This window comes from Anabrus simplex, chromosome 4 (genome assembly GCF_040414725.1).
Source record: "Anabrus simplex isolate iqAnaSimp1 chromosome 4, ASM4041472v1, whole genome shotgun sequence".
NCBI lineage: Eukaryota > Metazoa > Arthropoda > Insecta > Orthoptera > Tettigoniidae > Anabrus > Anabrus simplex.
Window position 1 is genome coordinate 406,558,630 of NC_090268.1, and position 13,366 is coordinate 406,571,995.

Sequence of the window (13,366 nt, forward strand, 5' to 3'; positions counted from 1 at the left end):
GAGGAAATCCCGCTAGTGTATGGCCGCTTTTACACCCCGAGGGGCGGGGGGCATTTCTTGTGAGGGTCCCATGGCCGTTTCTTCCGCTTTCTGGTCCTATGGTATGAATATCCTCCTTATGCCCATGGAGCGTTAAAGAACAGACAGCTAATGTTCGACTTATATCACTTATGCAGACAAAAATATCTTTCCACTTTCGCTTTTCATCTGAAATTTGGTTCTAGATTGTTCTGTGTTTCTTCCGAGTAGAATACGTTAGTGAAGTGGTTAGTCACTGTCGTTTTACGGCTCAACCCCGGTTTCGATTCCTCGTCGGTTCATAAGCAGTTTTTTCTGGTGAAAGCGGAGGCTTTCTAGTCGAGTGACCAGAACACTGGTCTTGAATTCGATTTCCGAAAGATCATAGCCGCGAATGGCCTATTCTTCTTGCCCGAGGAATGGATGTTAGTAAGCTATCTGTCATACTTAATCCCTCATCATCTGTGTACATAACAATGTTACAGGTACACACACTAGTGCATACATATAATGACACAATAAGCCTAAAAGCTCCAGTGCTACATCAACTTATTTTAAAGCGTAGGCGACGCATATTTTCCAGTTTCATCTGCCCAACACTCCACTAGTAGCTAGTTTCACCCAGTTCACCACTGCTCTCTAAGGAAAGGCATGCTGACCTAAAACGTGTTGCCTACTATGTGAATCACATCTCTGCACTCAGCTCCCGAGTTCATGTCCGAAACCGGACTAAGAGGTAAAAAAAGAACATTATCAGCTTCAACCCACTTATGTCAGAGCATTCGTGTGCTGTCTTGGACTATCAATGCACTCGGGAGACAGCGGGTTCAAATCACACGTTGGCTGTCCTGCAAATGCCTTTCTGATTTTCATTACCAGGGAAGAATTGGAACAAGAAACGATGCACTTACGAGAGGCATCGACGTTTTATTTCTGATGTTTTAACAAAATATGAGCTAAAACAAAAACTACGAATAAGAGAATCGCTGCCTTTAAAAGCTTCATACAAATTTATTATTTTGACCATCGTCGTTGCGTTGTTGTTGTTGTTCATTGTAATAATATACAACCATGTACTACGAAATAAACTTGTAATTTTCCTTACCAGTAAACAAGGGGTCCATTTTAAATTATTTTTGGTGGGGGGTTGGGTCGCGAGCTTCTTAGCACCGCTACTGATGTTATCCCAGTTCCCAGGTTTCTCCAAAATACTTTCGTAAAGCTCTTGGAGAGGAACACAATATTCTGCAACGGTCTGAAATAAACGGCTAGAGTAGTTTCGCCTTGCTGGGGCTAGCTTAGGAAACCTTTTCTTGAGGACACTGTCCAACACGTTAGTTCTCTTAGAAGAACTGCTAAAAAATGCCGCAGAGCCACTCATTGTTGCGAAGAATATACTACGAAACATTCTTTCGTGCATGACAGGGCTTAAGAGAGGACTAAATTAAGCTTGTGCGTGTAGCAGTGGACGAATGCAGCCTCAGGAACTACTACTTATAATTAAGCTTGCACACCATTGAGCTGACCTGCAAGCACCGACGCTGAACTGAACGTTTGCGCAACTACTTTTTCGTGTCAGTCAAATTGATCCGGATAATCGCAAGTGTTACCAATGCATTTGCTGTCCTATCAGAACTCATATCATAAAAACCAACAAAGTTTCCAACAACATAACCATTATGAACGTATCTGAGGGCAATAGAATACTGTCGAAAAGTTCGAAACATCGGAAGTCTCATCGATCATAATTTCGACGAATTTAGCTTCCCCAACAAGGATCTTCATTTTGACGGTCATTTTGGTATAGATACTTAGAATTAAATCGTTGTGTATGGTTGGAGAAAGTGCTGTAAATACACTAGCTGTTGTGAAGTGACTGTCTAACTTTTCATCAAACTCAGCTAACTATTTAATTCATTCAATATAATTTCCTCTATTATTGGACTTTCTAGCCTCATTGTGCGTACGGAATGGTAACTCTTGCATTCCAAGAAAATGTCACTGCAGTCAGCCACTTCAGAATTCCCCGGTTTTTCTTAACAGTACATTGTGCCTTAGAACATTTTCCTGTTGCTACTTATCCAACTGTAAATCTTTACTAATTTTACCAAAGGTATCTAAGGATATCCATGCGATGACATGAGAATCTGATTTCTCGTGCCTCGCAGTAACAGTGCGCACATTGTTTAGATCTGCATATCCACATTTCTTGCTGTTCCAAGGAGAATTATCACTAACAAACAATAAGCAAGGCCAACAGAATAATTATTTGTTTAGTGACTGAGAGTCGCAAAGCAACTAGATTTACTCTAAATTTCTGGATTTAACGTGGGGACAGAATTCTTGGTTCCTGCTTTTAAATTTTCCACTTTTTAATCACGTGAATGTCCGCCTTTGTTAACGGTTAGCACTATTAGCTGCCGTCCTTGGTTGCCGGGGTTTGATTCCCGATAGTGCCAGAAATTTAAATTTGGCAGGAGGGCTGGTATGTGGTTGAATCAGTTCATGCAACTCCACCCCACTGGGGGTGTGCCTGAAAAGAGCTGCAATATCTCGGGATGAGAACACGGATTTACCTACTTACTACTTGAATTTTATTGTCAGATTGGTTGTAAATTGCTTTTCGGGCAGATTGGCAATTATATCCGCTTTAAGAATCATCCATCCTTAAGACCACGTATGCACAAAACATCGAACACGATGAATAGTACAGAAACGAAACACAATGGATGAACACACTAGTCAGCCACTACTCAAGCATTGGAGGTAAATCAACCTAATAGCATTGGTCAGTTTCGTCACGTTAGGTTCTCACCAGGGGTAGTCCGTGGTTCCTGCTCGATGTTACGTTGAGCATTCTGACTTTCTCCAAGTTGCTAACAGTTGGCAGATGCTTTCAGAAGTATGTCTGCTATCGAATACAATTATCAGATTGAAGGCGTTACATTCTTAACTCCTGCATTTGCTCTCTCTTTCTTTATACAGTGGATTATATGGCGAGAATACACCAGCGCCACACATAGTCGAGCAAAAATCTAGTGTTTGTGCGCGGGACTTTCGAACTTCTGAGAGATAAAAATAATAATACCCGACTTCAAACAACCTAAAATTGTACTTCAAACAGTTCTTTGCGCTATCATTACACATGAATTGAATGCCTTGCATAATACGCCCATGTTCACCAGGCTATTTCGTCACTGACAGATATACATAGAGAAGTTAGTGATTGAAGTTTGTCCACTTCCTAAGTAGTCTTTGTTGTATCTGTGTTTTGCAACAAATACCAGATTGTTAATGCAGTATTTTCAAGTAAAAATTCATTCATCATTCGCTACCTGACTGCAAAGATTTTGGCGCGCACTATTCACCGCTTTGCTCTCCGCTCCACTATGAACACCAGCATTTTTCATCGGCGCGTTTGTTAATAAAATGTTTTGCTGGTTGCACTGCTTGCTGCTTTGCTCCATGCTCCACTATATTTCCAGCCTTAGTGGATTTCACCCTGACGCCCGTTCCTCGTCTTGCAGCTGTTATTGACTGTTGGGTGCTGGCGAATGAGAGATGATGTTCGCAACTACAATGTGATCATAGCTACGTCTCCAAGTTTCTTCCAACATATGAGAAAGGAGCATAATATATAAAAGGTAGAGAGGGGATTTTTAAAGAAATGACATGTATAGATTGTAGTGCCGGGAGTGTCCAAGGACAAGTTCGGCTCGCCAGATGCAGGTCTTTTTATTTAACACCTGTAGGCGGCCTGCGCGTCGTGATGAGGATGAAATGATGATGAAGACTACACATAACACCCAGCCCCGTGCCAGCGAAATTAACCAATTAAGTTCAAACTTCCCGACTCTGCCGGGAATCGAACCCGGGACCCTGTGACTAAAGACCAGCACGCTAAATATTTAGCCATGGACGATTTTTAAAGAAAGATCATGTCATAAATACACGTTCTTTCAAATACTTCATGGAGGGTACGCCATGCGACCGTGTGACCTACGGGTAGAAACGTGCCTGGAAAAGAGAGCGATAAATTATATTATTGAAGAGAACTGAAAAATGATTTACAATAAGTTATTGTGCTTATATATAGTCCTATATGAAATTTAAAGGAATTATGATATTTATAAAAATAGAGGACTCAGATATTCACTTGGTATTACACATTTAGTCTATAAATTAATAATATCTGGCAAGGTATTTTGGAAATTCTACACATATTGTATAAAGAGAAAGTAACAGACCGTATCTGTAGAAAATATATTCAATAGCTGTTCTACTATAAACACACATAAGTTTGTATTATAGTGTTTTATTATTGAGTGTGAATGTGATTGAGTGCATGAAAAGCCGGCGCGATATCAGAGGAAATACGGAGGTAAGAAGCATGTATTCTTATTGATATTCTGCTTTGTGTGATGAGTACTGTTATAACCACTGCCAGCTGTGGACCTGACTATCCCCCTACCCCTAACCTCTCCTATCCGAGAACGGAGACACCCCGTTCCCAGAGCTCATTAGTGAAGGTATTTCAGGCCAACGCACGTTCATTGAACTGCATTCATTTAAATTCTCAATCCCTACCTGCTCACCATGTCGAGCTAAAAGCTCTCCTTGAAAACAGTAATGTACACGTAGCTTGTATCAGTGAGAGCTGGTTACGCGCAACTAGCCCTAGTAGTATGGTACACATAACGGGATATAATATTTACAGGCATGACCGAATAGATAAAAGAGGTGGAGGAGTAGCCTTGTACTGTAGAGATGATATTAAATGTAAAATCGTATGTACATCTGCCCACTGTGCCGACCCGAGACCTGAGTTCATTTTTGCCGAGATCACTGTGACAACAGTTAAAGCCCTAATAGGAGTTGTTTATCGGCCACCACGGCTAGGTCACCTCTCAGACTTTGAAGACATCCTGCAGAGACTATCACCTGCTTATGAACATATTTTAATATTTGGAGACTTCAATACTAATTTACTGGAACAGGCTGGAGATACAAAGAAACTCTCAAGTATTTTCCAGACGTGTGACATGACAATACTTCCACTAAAACCGACATACACTAATTGACTTAATGGTCACTAACAACCCACAGAAAATAGTGTCACATGGACAAATTCCTACCCCTGGCATATCGACACATGACTTAATATACTTGTCTTACTCGCTCAAAGTACCGAAGTATAAGTCTAGATACATCACATTCAGGGACATTAAACATATTAACTTAGATCATCTGAGAGTTGACGCCTTGAATAGTCCTTGGGATGACGTAAATAATATAAACGGTATCGATAAGAAAGTTGAAACTTTAAGCTCACTTATACTTGGTCTCCTTGATAAACATGCACCTAAGCGTACGGCCAAAGTCTCCCGACCTCCTTCTCCATGGCTGACCGATGACATTAAACAAATGATGTCTCACCGTGACGCGTTACACCGGCTCTACAGCCGCACACACTCTTCCAGTGCGCTTGAACAGTATCGGACACTTCGGAATAGAATTTAAGTAATAATTCGAAATAAGAAATTTTCTTTTTACTATCACCTGGCTGGAAATTTAAATGTGTCAAACACTTGGAAACAACTTCGTTCCATTGGAATTGGGAAAGCTTTGCCCCAGCCATGTAATCCAGACATCTTTCTGGAGAGATTGAATGCTCATTTTTCTGAAATAAAAATTAAAACGGAAATACACACAATATCACAGACTATAAAATCACTTCTGGACCAACCACCACCAAATAGGCCATTCTTTGAATTTCACGAAGTCACAGAGATTGACGTGAAACGCGAGGTATTATCAATCACATCATCTGCTGTAGGACCTGATGAAATACCCATACTCATAATACAACACATCATTGACATTATTCTTCCCGCCATTACTCATATATACAATACGTGCCTCACAAGTGGCCTCTTTCCAAAAATGTGGAAAAATGCCATTATAAATCCTGTTCCCAAAACTTCATCACCTGTACTTATAACAGATTATCGACCTGTTTGCAAACTTTCATCTCTCTCCAAGCCTCTTGAACGCATAGTACACGTGCAATTAACCGACTATTTAAATAAATACAAATTACTTGACCCTTTACAATCGGATTTAAAAAAGGGACACAGTACGGCCACTGCCCTGCTGAAAGTTACAGACAACATGAGACGTGCTATGGACGAAAGGCAGGTGACGTTACTTACACTTCTTGATTTTAGCAGCGCTTTTGACACAGTAAATATAGACGTACTGATTGCTACATTGAAATCACTTCACCTTGGACGGACAGCTCTAGAATTCTTTCTCTCATATCTTACGGAACGAAAACAACGCGTAATTCTTCAGAATAGGTCATCCGAATGGGTAATGAAATATTCAGGAGTACCACAAGGCTCTGTACTTGGACCACTTCTCTTTGTTATCTATAGTAACGATATATCGACACGGCTAAGACACTGTAAATACCACTTGTATGCTGACGATCTACAGATCTATTATCATTCCAAACTTTCAGACATCAATCAAGCAATAGGTTATATGAATGACTTAAATAATATCTGTGCATACGCTCATGAAAACTGTATTTTAATTAATCCTTCAAAATCTAAGGCTATTATTGTTGGGCAGACGAAACAAATCAGTGCGGCAAAAAACAAAAACATTCCTCCACTAACTTTATCTGGTAAAATTATACCGTACGAAAACTCGGTAAGAAATCTTGGTGTAATTATAAACGAGAATCTTAACTGGGGAGAGCACATTACAAATATCTGTAGAAAAGTGTACGCGTCCCTTCACCCACTAAAATATCATCAAAATATGCTGCCACTAAACATGATAATTAGCCTCATAAATACTCTTATCCTCCCTATATTTTCCTACTGTGACGTAGTACTAATTGATGCCACGAGAGAACAACTAAACCGATTACAACGTGCTATGAACTCATGTATTAGATTTATCTTTTCCTTACGCTATGATGTTCATGTTACCCCTTATTATCGACAACTTTCCCTTCTAAAATTTGAACAATATAGAAACCTCCACGTGGCAGTATTAATCTTTCGAGTATTAAAAGAGAATATCCCATACTACTTATCTTCACAACTCAATTTCCTATCCTCTTTCCACCAGCATAACACACGCTCCGGCAGTACACTTGCTATCCCTCTCAGCAGGTCAGCAGCATTTAGCCGTTCCTTTGTTGCAAATGGAGCTAGAATATGGAATTCTCTCCCCCAAAACATTAGAGCCATAAATTCCTTAAATTCCTTCAAGTTGTCTTGCCGTGAGCATCTCCTCAATGTGTGCCACCAGGCTGAATGAATCTGGTAGAATGAATGTGTGTATGAATGTACGTTTACTGTGCTTAGGGTATTTTGTGTCATTCAACTTTTAATTTGTAACGATAGTTTTAAGACATGACTAAGAATATTTATTGAGTTTATGTTATTTTGCTTCATAGTTTGTTTCTAGTTTGTAATGGTAGTTTTAAAATAAGATTATGAATATTGCTCTCAGATGTACATTGTTAATGAAGTGTGGTTAAGTGTAAGAGAGGACCATGAGTCCTAACTTCGCCACTACAAATAAAGGCAAATATAATATAATATAATAATAAAGAGGGAAAATATAGGTAGTACTATGTACAAATTTAGGCTATCAAGCACATCAATGGCATTACAATGCTGGGGCTGTACCTTAATTAAGGCCACGGCCACTTCCTTCCCATTCCTAGGCCTTTCTTATCCCATTGTCGCCATAAGACCTATCTGCGTCAGTGTGACGTAAAGAAAATAGCAAAAAATGGCATACAAGGAACGAAAAGAAAGATATGTAATTTAATCCATCAAGTTAATGTCTAAAAATTGAATATTCATGATCAAGAGCAACTAATTCCATTACACCTGTCAATATAATCAGTACTATAAGAAATATGTTGAGAAATCAACACTACCTTTTAATTGTAATAACAGTAACAGAGTATGGGCCTATTGGTACCTAACAAAACAAAATTGTCTTCGTTAAACTACTTCTAACGTTGAGTTCATGCATTTATGGCCTGCCAACACGATGCATACGTATATTTGTATACTTTTTCACAATCGGCTTGATCATCCTGAGTGACAGGATTTTCTGTATACCGGTATTCGCTTTCAAGACATGGTCATTCCGTGTAGGAAAATTTCATCTCTTCTACTCCGCACGGCTTTACTTATAACGTGACGTTTCGCAAAACAAACGAGCATCGCCTTACCTCTGTTGCCAGCGCCCTACTGCCGCGAGAACAGCTGATGCAATCTACCTCGGTAAACAGCCCTCGTAAAATGAAATACCATACTCAGAAGAGCTAATGAATTGGGATTGGAAACAGATTCAAAAAAACTACACTTACTAACAACTTCCAACACTAAGAAGAGAATACATTATTAAGAATAAAAGAGAATGAGGAAATAACACATCACTCGCCACTAATAGCTGGTGCAGGAAGGAGATTACAGCAAATTCAGTAGAGACAATACGCGACACTTCTGGATTTAGCCTTGTTAAAATGGGAGACAATTCGCAAGTGGCACTCCGAGTGGCGTGACCAGGAAATTACCGCTAAATTCAAATATCAATGGAAATGCATATACGGAAATGGATAAATAAATTTACGGTACGTCTAGAAAGAAAGTGTAACTACGATATTAGCTTCAAAGTTGCTAAAGCAATTCTGGATAAATGAATGAAAAATTATTTAACAGGTTATTACTTAAAGACTGAAATTATACATATAATCAAGATGTGAAATGGCCTAATGTGTAAGAGCTTCATCTTTCATTTCTGCATTACTTTTTAGCTTTAGCATACCTGCCTGGACTTTCATGCCTAGATTTGTCTTTTTTTCTCATTTAAAAGCATTGTACATCACATTAGCATACTTGTCAATAAAAATATCGGCACATTCCTTATACACATGATTCAATGAATTCAAGCGAACAGTGAGCAAGTTCTTCCCATGAAAAAGTCCAAGGTGGACTGGAGTTCGGATGAGGACGACGAAGATGGACATACAATTACTATTAATGAATTCGACAGGTACCTTTCACTCTCCAAATCCGGCTGTACCTGTGCCGAAGGACAAATTTTGTAGTGGTGAAAAACACGGCGGAGTTATTTCCAAGACTGTCGGTAACAGCCAGAAAAGTTCTCTGCATTCCTGCCACTAGTGCTGCCAGTGAGAGAAATTTTAGCCAGGCCGGTCACCTGTTGTCTAGCAAAAGATCGTGCTTGGAATCAGACAAGGTGGATGACCTCTTATTGATCCATCATAATTTTATAACTATTCCGAATATACCACGTAATCATAAGAAAGGAAACATTCATCAAACACTATAAATGTATGATTCCACTTTCATTTACTTCACAGGAAGAAGTACAAACCGCCAGCTTTAGTAGTAGCTCCAGGAACACAAATGACTCCTGTGCATCAGGGAGCACCAGTGACGAAAAACTAATTGTATAGTTATTATTCACATGTAACTTTATTTGTTTATAAATTAACGCTTGTAAAAAGAAAATTGGTGAATATTACGTTTAAAAACAATCCTGCATTCCTTCTTGGCCCTGCATTCGATATTAGTACAATGTATATGTGGCCGAGTCTGGAGATAGGCTACACATAGCCCACTATTACTGTGTCACTGTTTTTTCTAGGGAACGGAACAAAATACTATATGAAGACATTACAGTTCACAACGTTACAATTACTAGAATACATGATCACCTCAAAGACGAAACCCAATAGTCTGCAACATTAACACACTTCAAATGTAACATACACAATTGTAATATTTAGGTTATAGAACTGACAGTAAAAAACGAAAGAAATTTGTAAAAGAAATAGGTGAGGGTTAATGTAAAGTAGTGGCCTATGATCTCGAGGAGTCCAGCGTAGCGCAGCTCACTGGCTGGCTGGCACTGCGTTCGCCGGTTACTGGAGGCCGGCCGAGCGTTTGGCGCACTCGGCCAGTCGCTGGCGATTGGTAGGCCGCAACCAGCTGCACAGGACGCTCGAACGCATACGTACTCCCAAGAGCCAGAGAGGCGAGCGACACTCGCCGGTAAAAATCAGAGATAATGCAGACCTCTAGTTAATAGACAGCAGTCCAGTAGTAGAGTACCGAGAGTTGGTTGGACCAAACTAAACACTTCACTGGAAAACATCTTTTAATCTCATTCAGACGAGTAGAAGATTGGCTCAAATGAAGAACCATAGATAAAAAGTGACAATGAAGTCATGGGATCACAACACCTCAGTAATGAGGAAGAATCAAGTTAGAAGAACTCTGGTAAGGAGAACTGTCACTTAAACTTTCTTTCCATAATGTTTGGTAATTCGCCTACAGTGAAGTACAAATTTTATAATACTAAAACCATTCCTCTTGAGATGGCTTTTAACGTATCAGTTTCCAGTAGGTTCAGATTTTCTGCGAGTAATGTTAAGTATCAAATGTCTGCTTCCACAGTATACCAGCTGTATCCTGTTGGACATCTGGATTCAATTCCAGATCCTATCCAAGATTTAAGATTTGGAGGGACTTTTGTATAATTCAAATCAAAATGGTCAAACACAACACAAAACTAAACTCAAACTCTGTATTAACAACAGCTTTATTATCTTTTAACAAATCTTAATACAGTTCCCCTAACATGCCCAAGATTTTTTTTCTTATTTATAGCAGTTTTATGAGACAATGACCAATAACACGTAATGCTTCAGTTTTCATGAATACATACTGGTACTGTATTTCAATAAAAAGAGCCTCTAATCAGACTTATAAATTGCCATACAAGCAATTATTGTAGTTTATTTAAAACTGCTCGCTTATATTTCTCCAAAATAAATAAATAAACAAAGGCAAAGCTACTGGATTCCCCTGGACCAAACAAGTGGACAAAGATCTTGCAGAGCTTAATATTAATCAAGCCGCCATTACTGACAGAAATGCATACCGTTTAATGGTCAAAACTAAACCTTTCCTAACATCCCTTACATCAGCTAGCCACAAAGGAGCCGGGAATTGGTCAGAGGAGCGCAGGAAAGAATTCAGCGAGAAAATGAAGGAATACTGGGCCAACAGGAAGGCTCAAGAGGCCACTAAGAACACAATCCAGTATGCTAAAAGGGGCAGACGAAGACAAAAACACAGCTAGAACACAAGCACCATGGTCCACAGATGGCCTAAGCGCAAAGAAAAAAATAAATAAATAAATAATGAGATTCTATAGTTCATTCTCAGACTCCAGCAGTATTTTTCGATTACTGGGACAATAATTTTACTCCTAGATTATTCACAGTTTAGATCAACACACATTTTCTTGTATAGATGGAGTGTTACAGAACTTAATCCAGTGAATCACTGAATCATTTATTTGGCATCAAACAATAAGTGCAATAGCCTTTGTCATAATACATTAATATATATAGATATAGATGCCTAAAACTTCTATTCTTTGGAGATGGAATTCTTCTCCCGTAAGTTTATCTAACGCCCCTTAATCTGAATTGACGACAACAGTCCATGGACAAGTTTTGGACAGACATTTAGCAATCTCCATGAATTACACAAAAACTACTTTTCTTACAGAAGCCATCATATGAAACTATTCAATGAATTATTGTCATGTTGGACAGTCATGAAAAATTTCAAAAGTGGAAGCAACAACAATAAATGCATGGGGGCCTGCGAGCAGTTTATTAATTCTATAAGGTACTTATAAACTGCATACATATCTCTGGCCTGTACCCACAGAGCTGCGAGATATAGCTACCTCTTGTGATCAAGACTGTGCGATAGAATTCAGTATAGTTTGTTTGTGAGAGTCTTAAAATATGAGAGGCACTTTTCAGTAAAGTTACAGGAATGTTGTATAGCTATTTCAGGGTTAGCTTGTGGCACTCTGCCTTTTCATAAGACCATCAACAGTTTAATTCTTTTCATTATGTCTCTCATTAGCTTAACTCGCAATCAAGATGTCCCATTTTAAAAAGGAGTGATTTCTGTTGGATCCAGTACTGGTATGCAATGTGATTTGCTTATTCTCTTTCATTTATATAGTGTGTTACTCATGTGACGATTAAAGTTTAGAGCTCACCAATTCATTGTAATATAGTGGTTCCTGTGAAGTCCACCACCAGGTATTAAGATACTAATCTGCTAGCTGTTTGCAGAGCATGAAGAGAAATCAATAAGGGTTAGGATAGGGATTCTGACTTAAAAGAATATTCATCTATTGGGAACATAGTATTTGCCCCATGAAACAAGCCAAATTTAAAACAAAATTTTAAACAATTCCTTCTATAGTTTATTACAGCTTTGAACAATTAAAATGACAAAAAATACTTTTCCATTATAATTTCATCCTTGGGTATATGGGGGGGGAAGCCTGGATGGGCCTTGGCCTGCCAAGTGACCGCTGTTCATCCTGAAGACCTGCAGAATACAAGGTAATGTATGGTTAATGCAAGAGTCCTCTCAGCCGTTATTCTTGCCCTCCTAGACCCGGGCTTCTATCTCTCTGTCACATAGCACCTCAATTGTTCTCGTGTAGGCTCAGTGGACCTTGAACCAGCCCTTAGGTCCATATAAAAATCCCTGATCTGGTCAGGAATCAAACCTAGGGCCACACAGTAAAAGACACACTTGTTACCCCTAGACTGCGGAGCAGGATTAACCAAGATATTAGCTCAAAGAAATTAGGCATATCCTGCTAAATTTACTGAACTGATATAGCCCTTTCATTTTATGCATATGGTATAGTTCAACTTCCTCGTAAACGACTGACAAGATTTTGAAGTACACGCCGGACTCCCTGTGGAGTCTCGCTGAAAAACAAACATGCTATTGGTCAAGAGCATAGGCGACTCCAGACAGTCGTAAATCTGGTTATTGTTGGCGGGTGGTACTGTTTAATGTTTGAGTTGCTGATCGCTAACAAGGAAACTGAGAGAACTTTACACAATACTTTTAACAAAAATAGAAGCGCAAAGAAAATAATGGAACACAATTTTTACAAGATCTCAAGAAAACTGACAGTAGTATAATTTGGGCATGACCAGCAGACAAGCAAACATTGGTTACCACTGTGCTTGTGCTCAAATTTTAGAGCCAAGCTCTAGTAAATTTATTTCCTGGGTATGGAATAACTATTGCTATTCTATAAACCATGTGAATGAGATGTCCATAATCTATACATCATTGTGAACCATCTAGAATTTATGCCACAAAGTCTTGGTACGTAAATCATGTGATAATCTAACAAGTTGCCGATTCTATTGTTCATTTTTCAAAAT

General features: G+C 39.0%; 1 protein-coding gene across 4 annotated transcripts in view; it reads right to left on the minus strand.

The window, feature by feature from the left end:
- Positions 1-3,970: 3,970 nt before the first annotated feature.
- Positions 3,971-13,366, minus strand: part of LOC136872042 (uncharacterized) — a 69,857-nt gene continuing 60,461 nt past the window's right edge. For 3 of the 4 annotated variants that reach the window (XM_067145869.2, XM_067145866.2, XM_067145868.2), the window contains one exon: positions 10,687-12,506. In XM_067145869.2, coding sequence (XP_067001970.2) covers positions 12,432-12,506 — 75 coding nt within the window. In that variant the 3' untranslated portion in view covers positions 10,687-12,431. Of the gene's footprint in view, positions 4,036-10,686; positions 12,507-13,366 lie in introns of those variants that run through there. The other variant, XM_067145870.1, reaches the window with a different exon arrangement.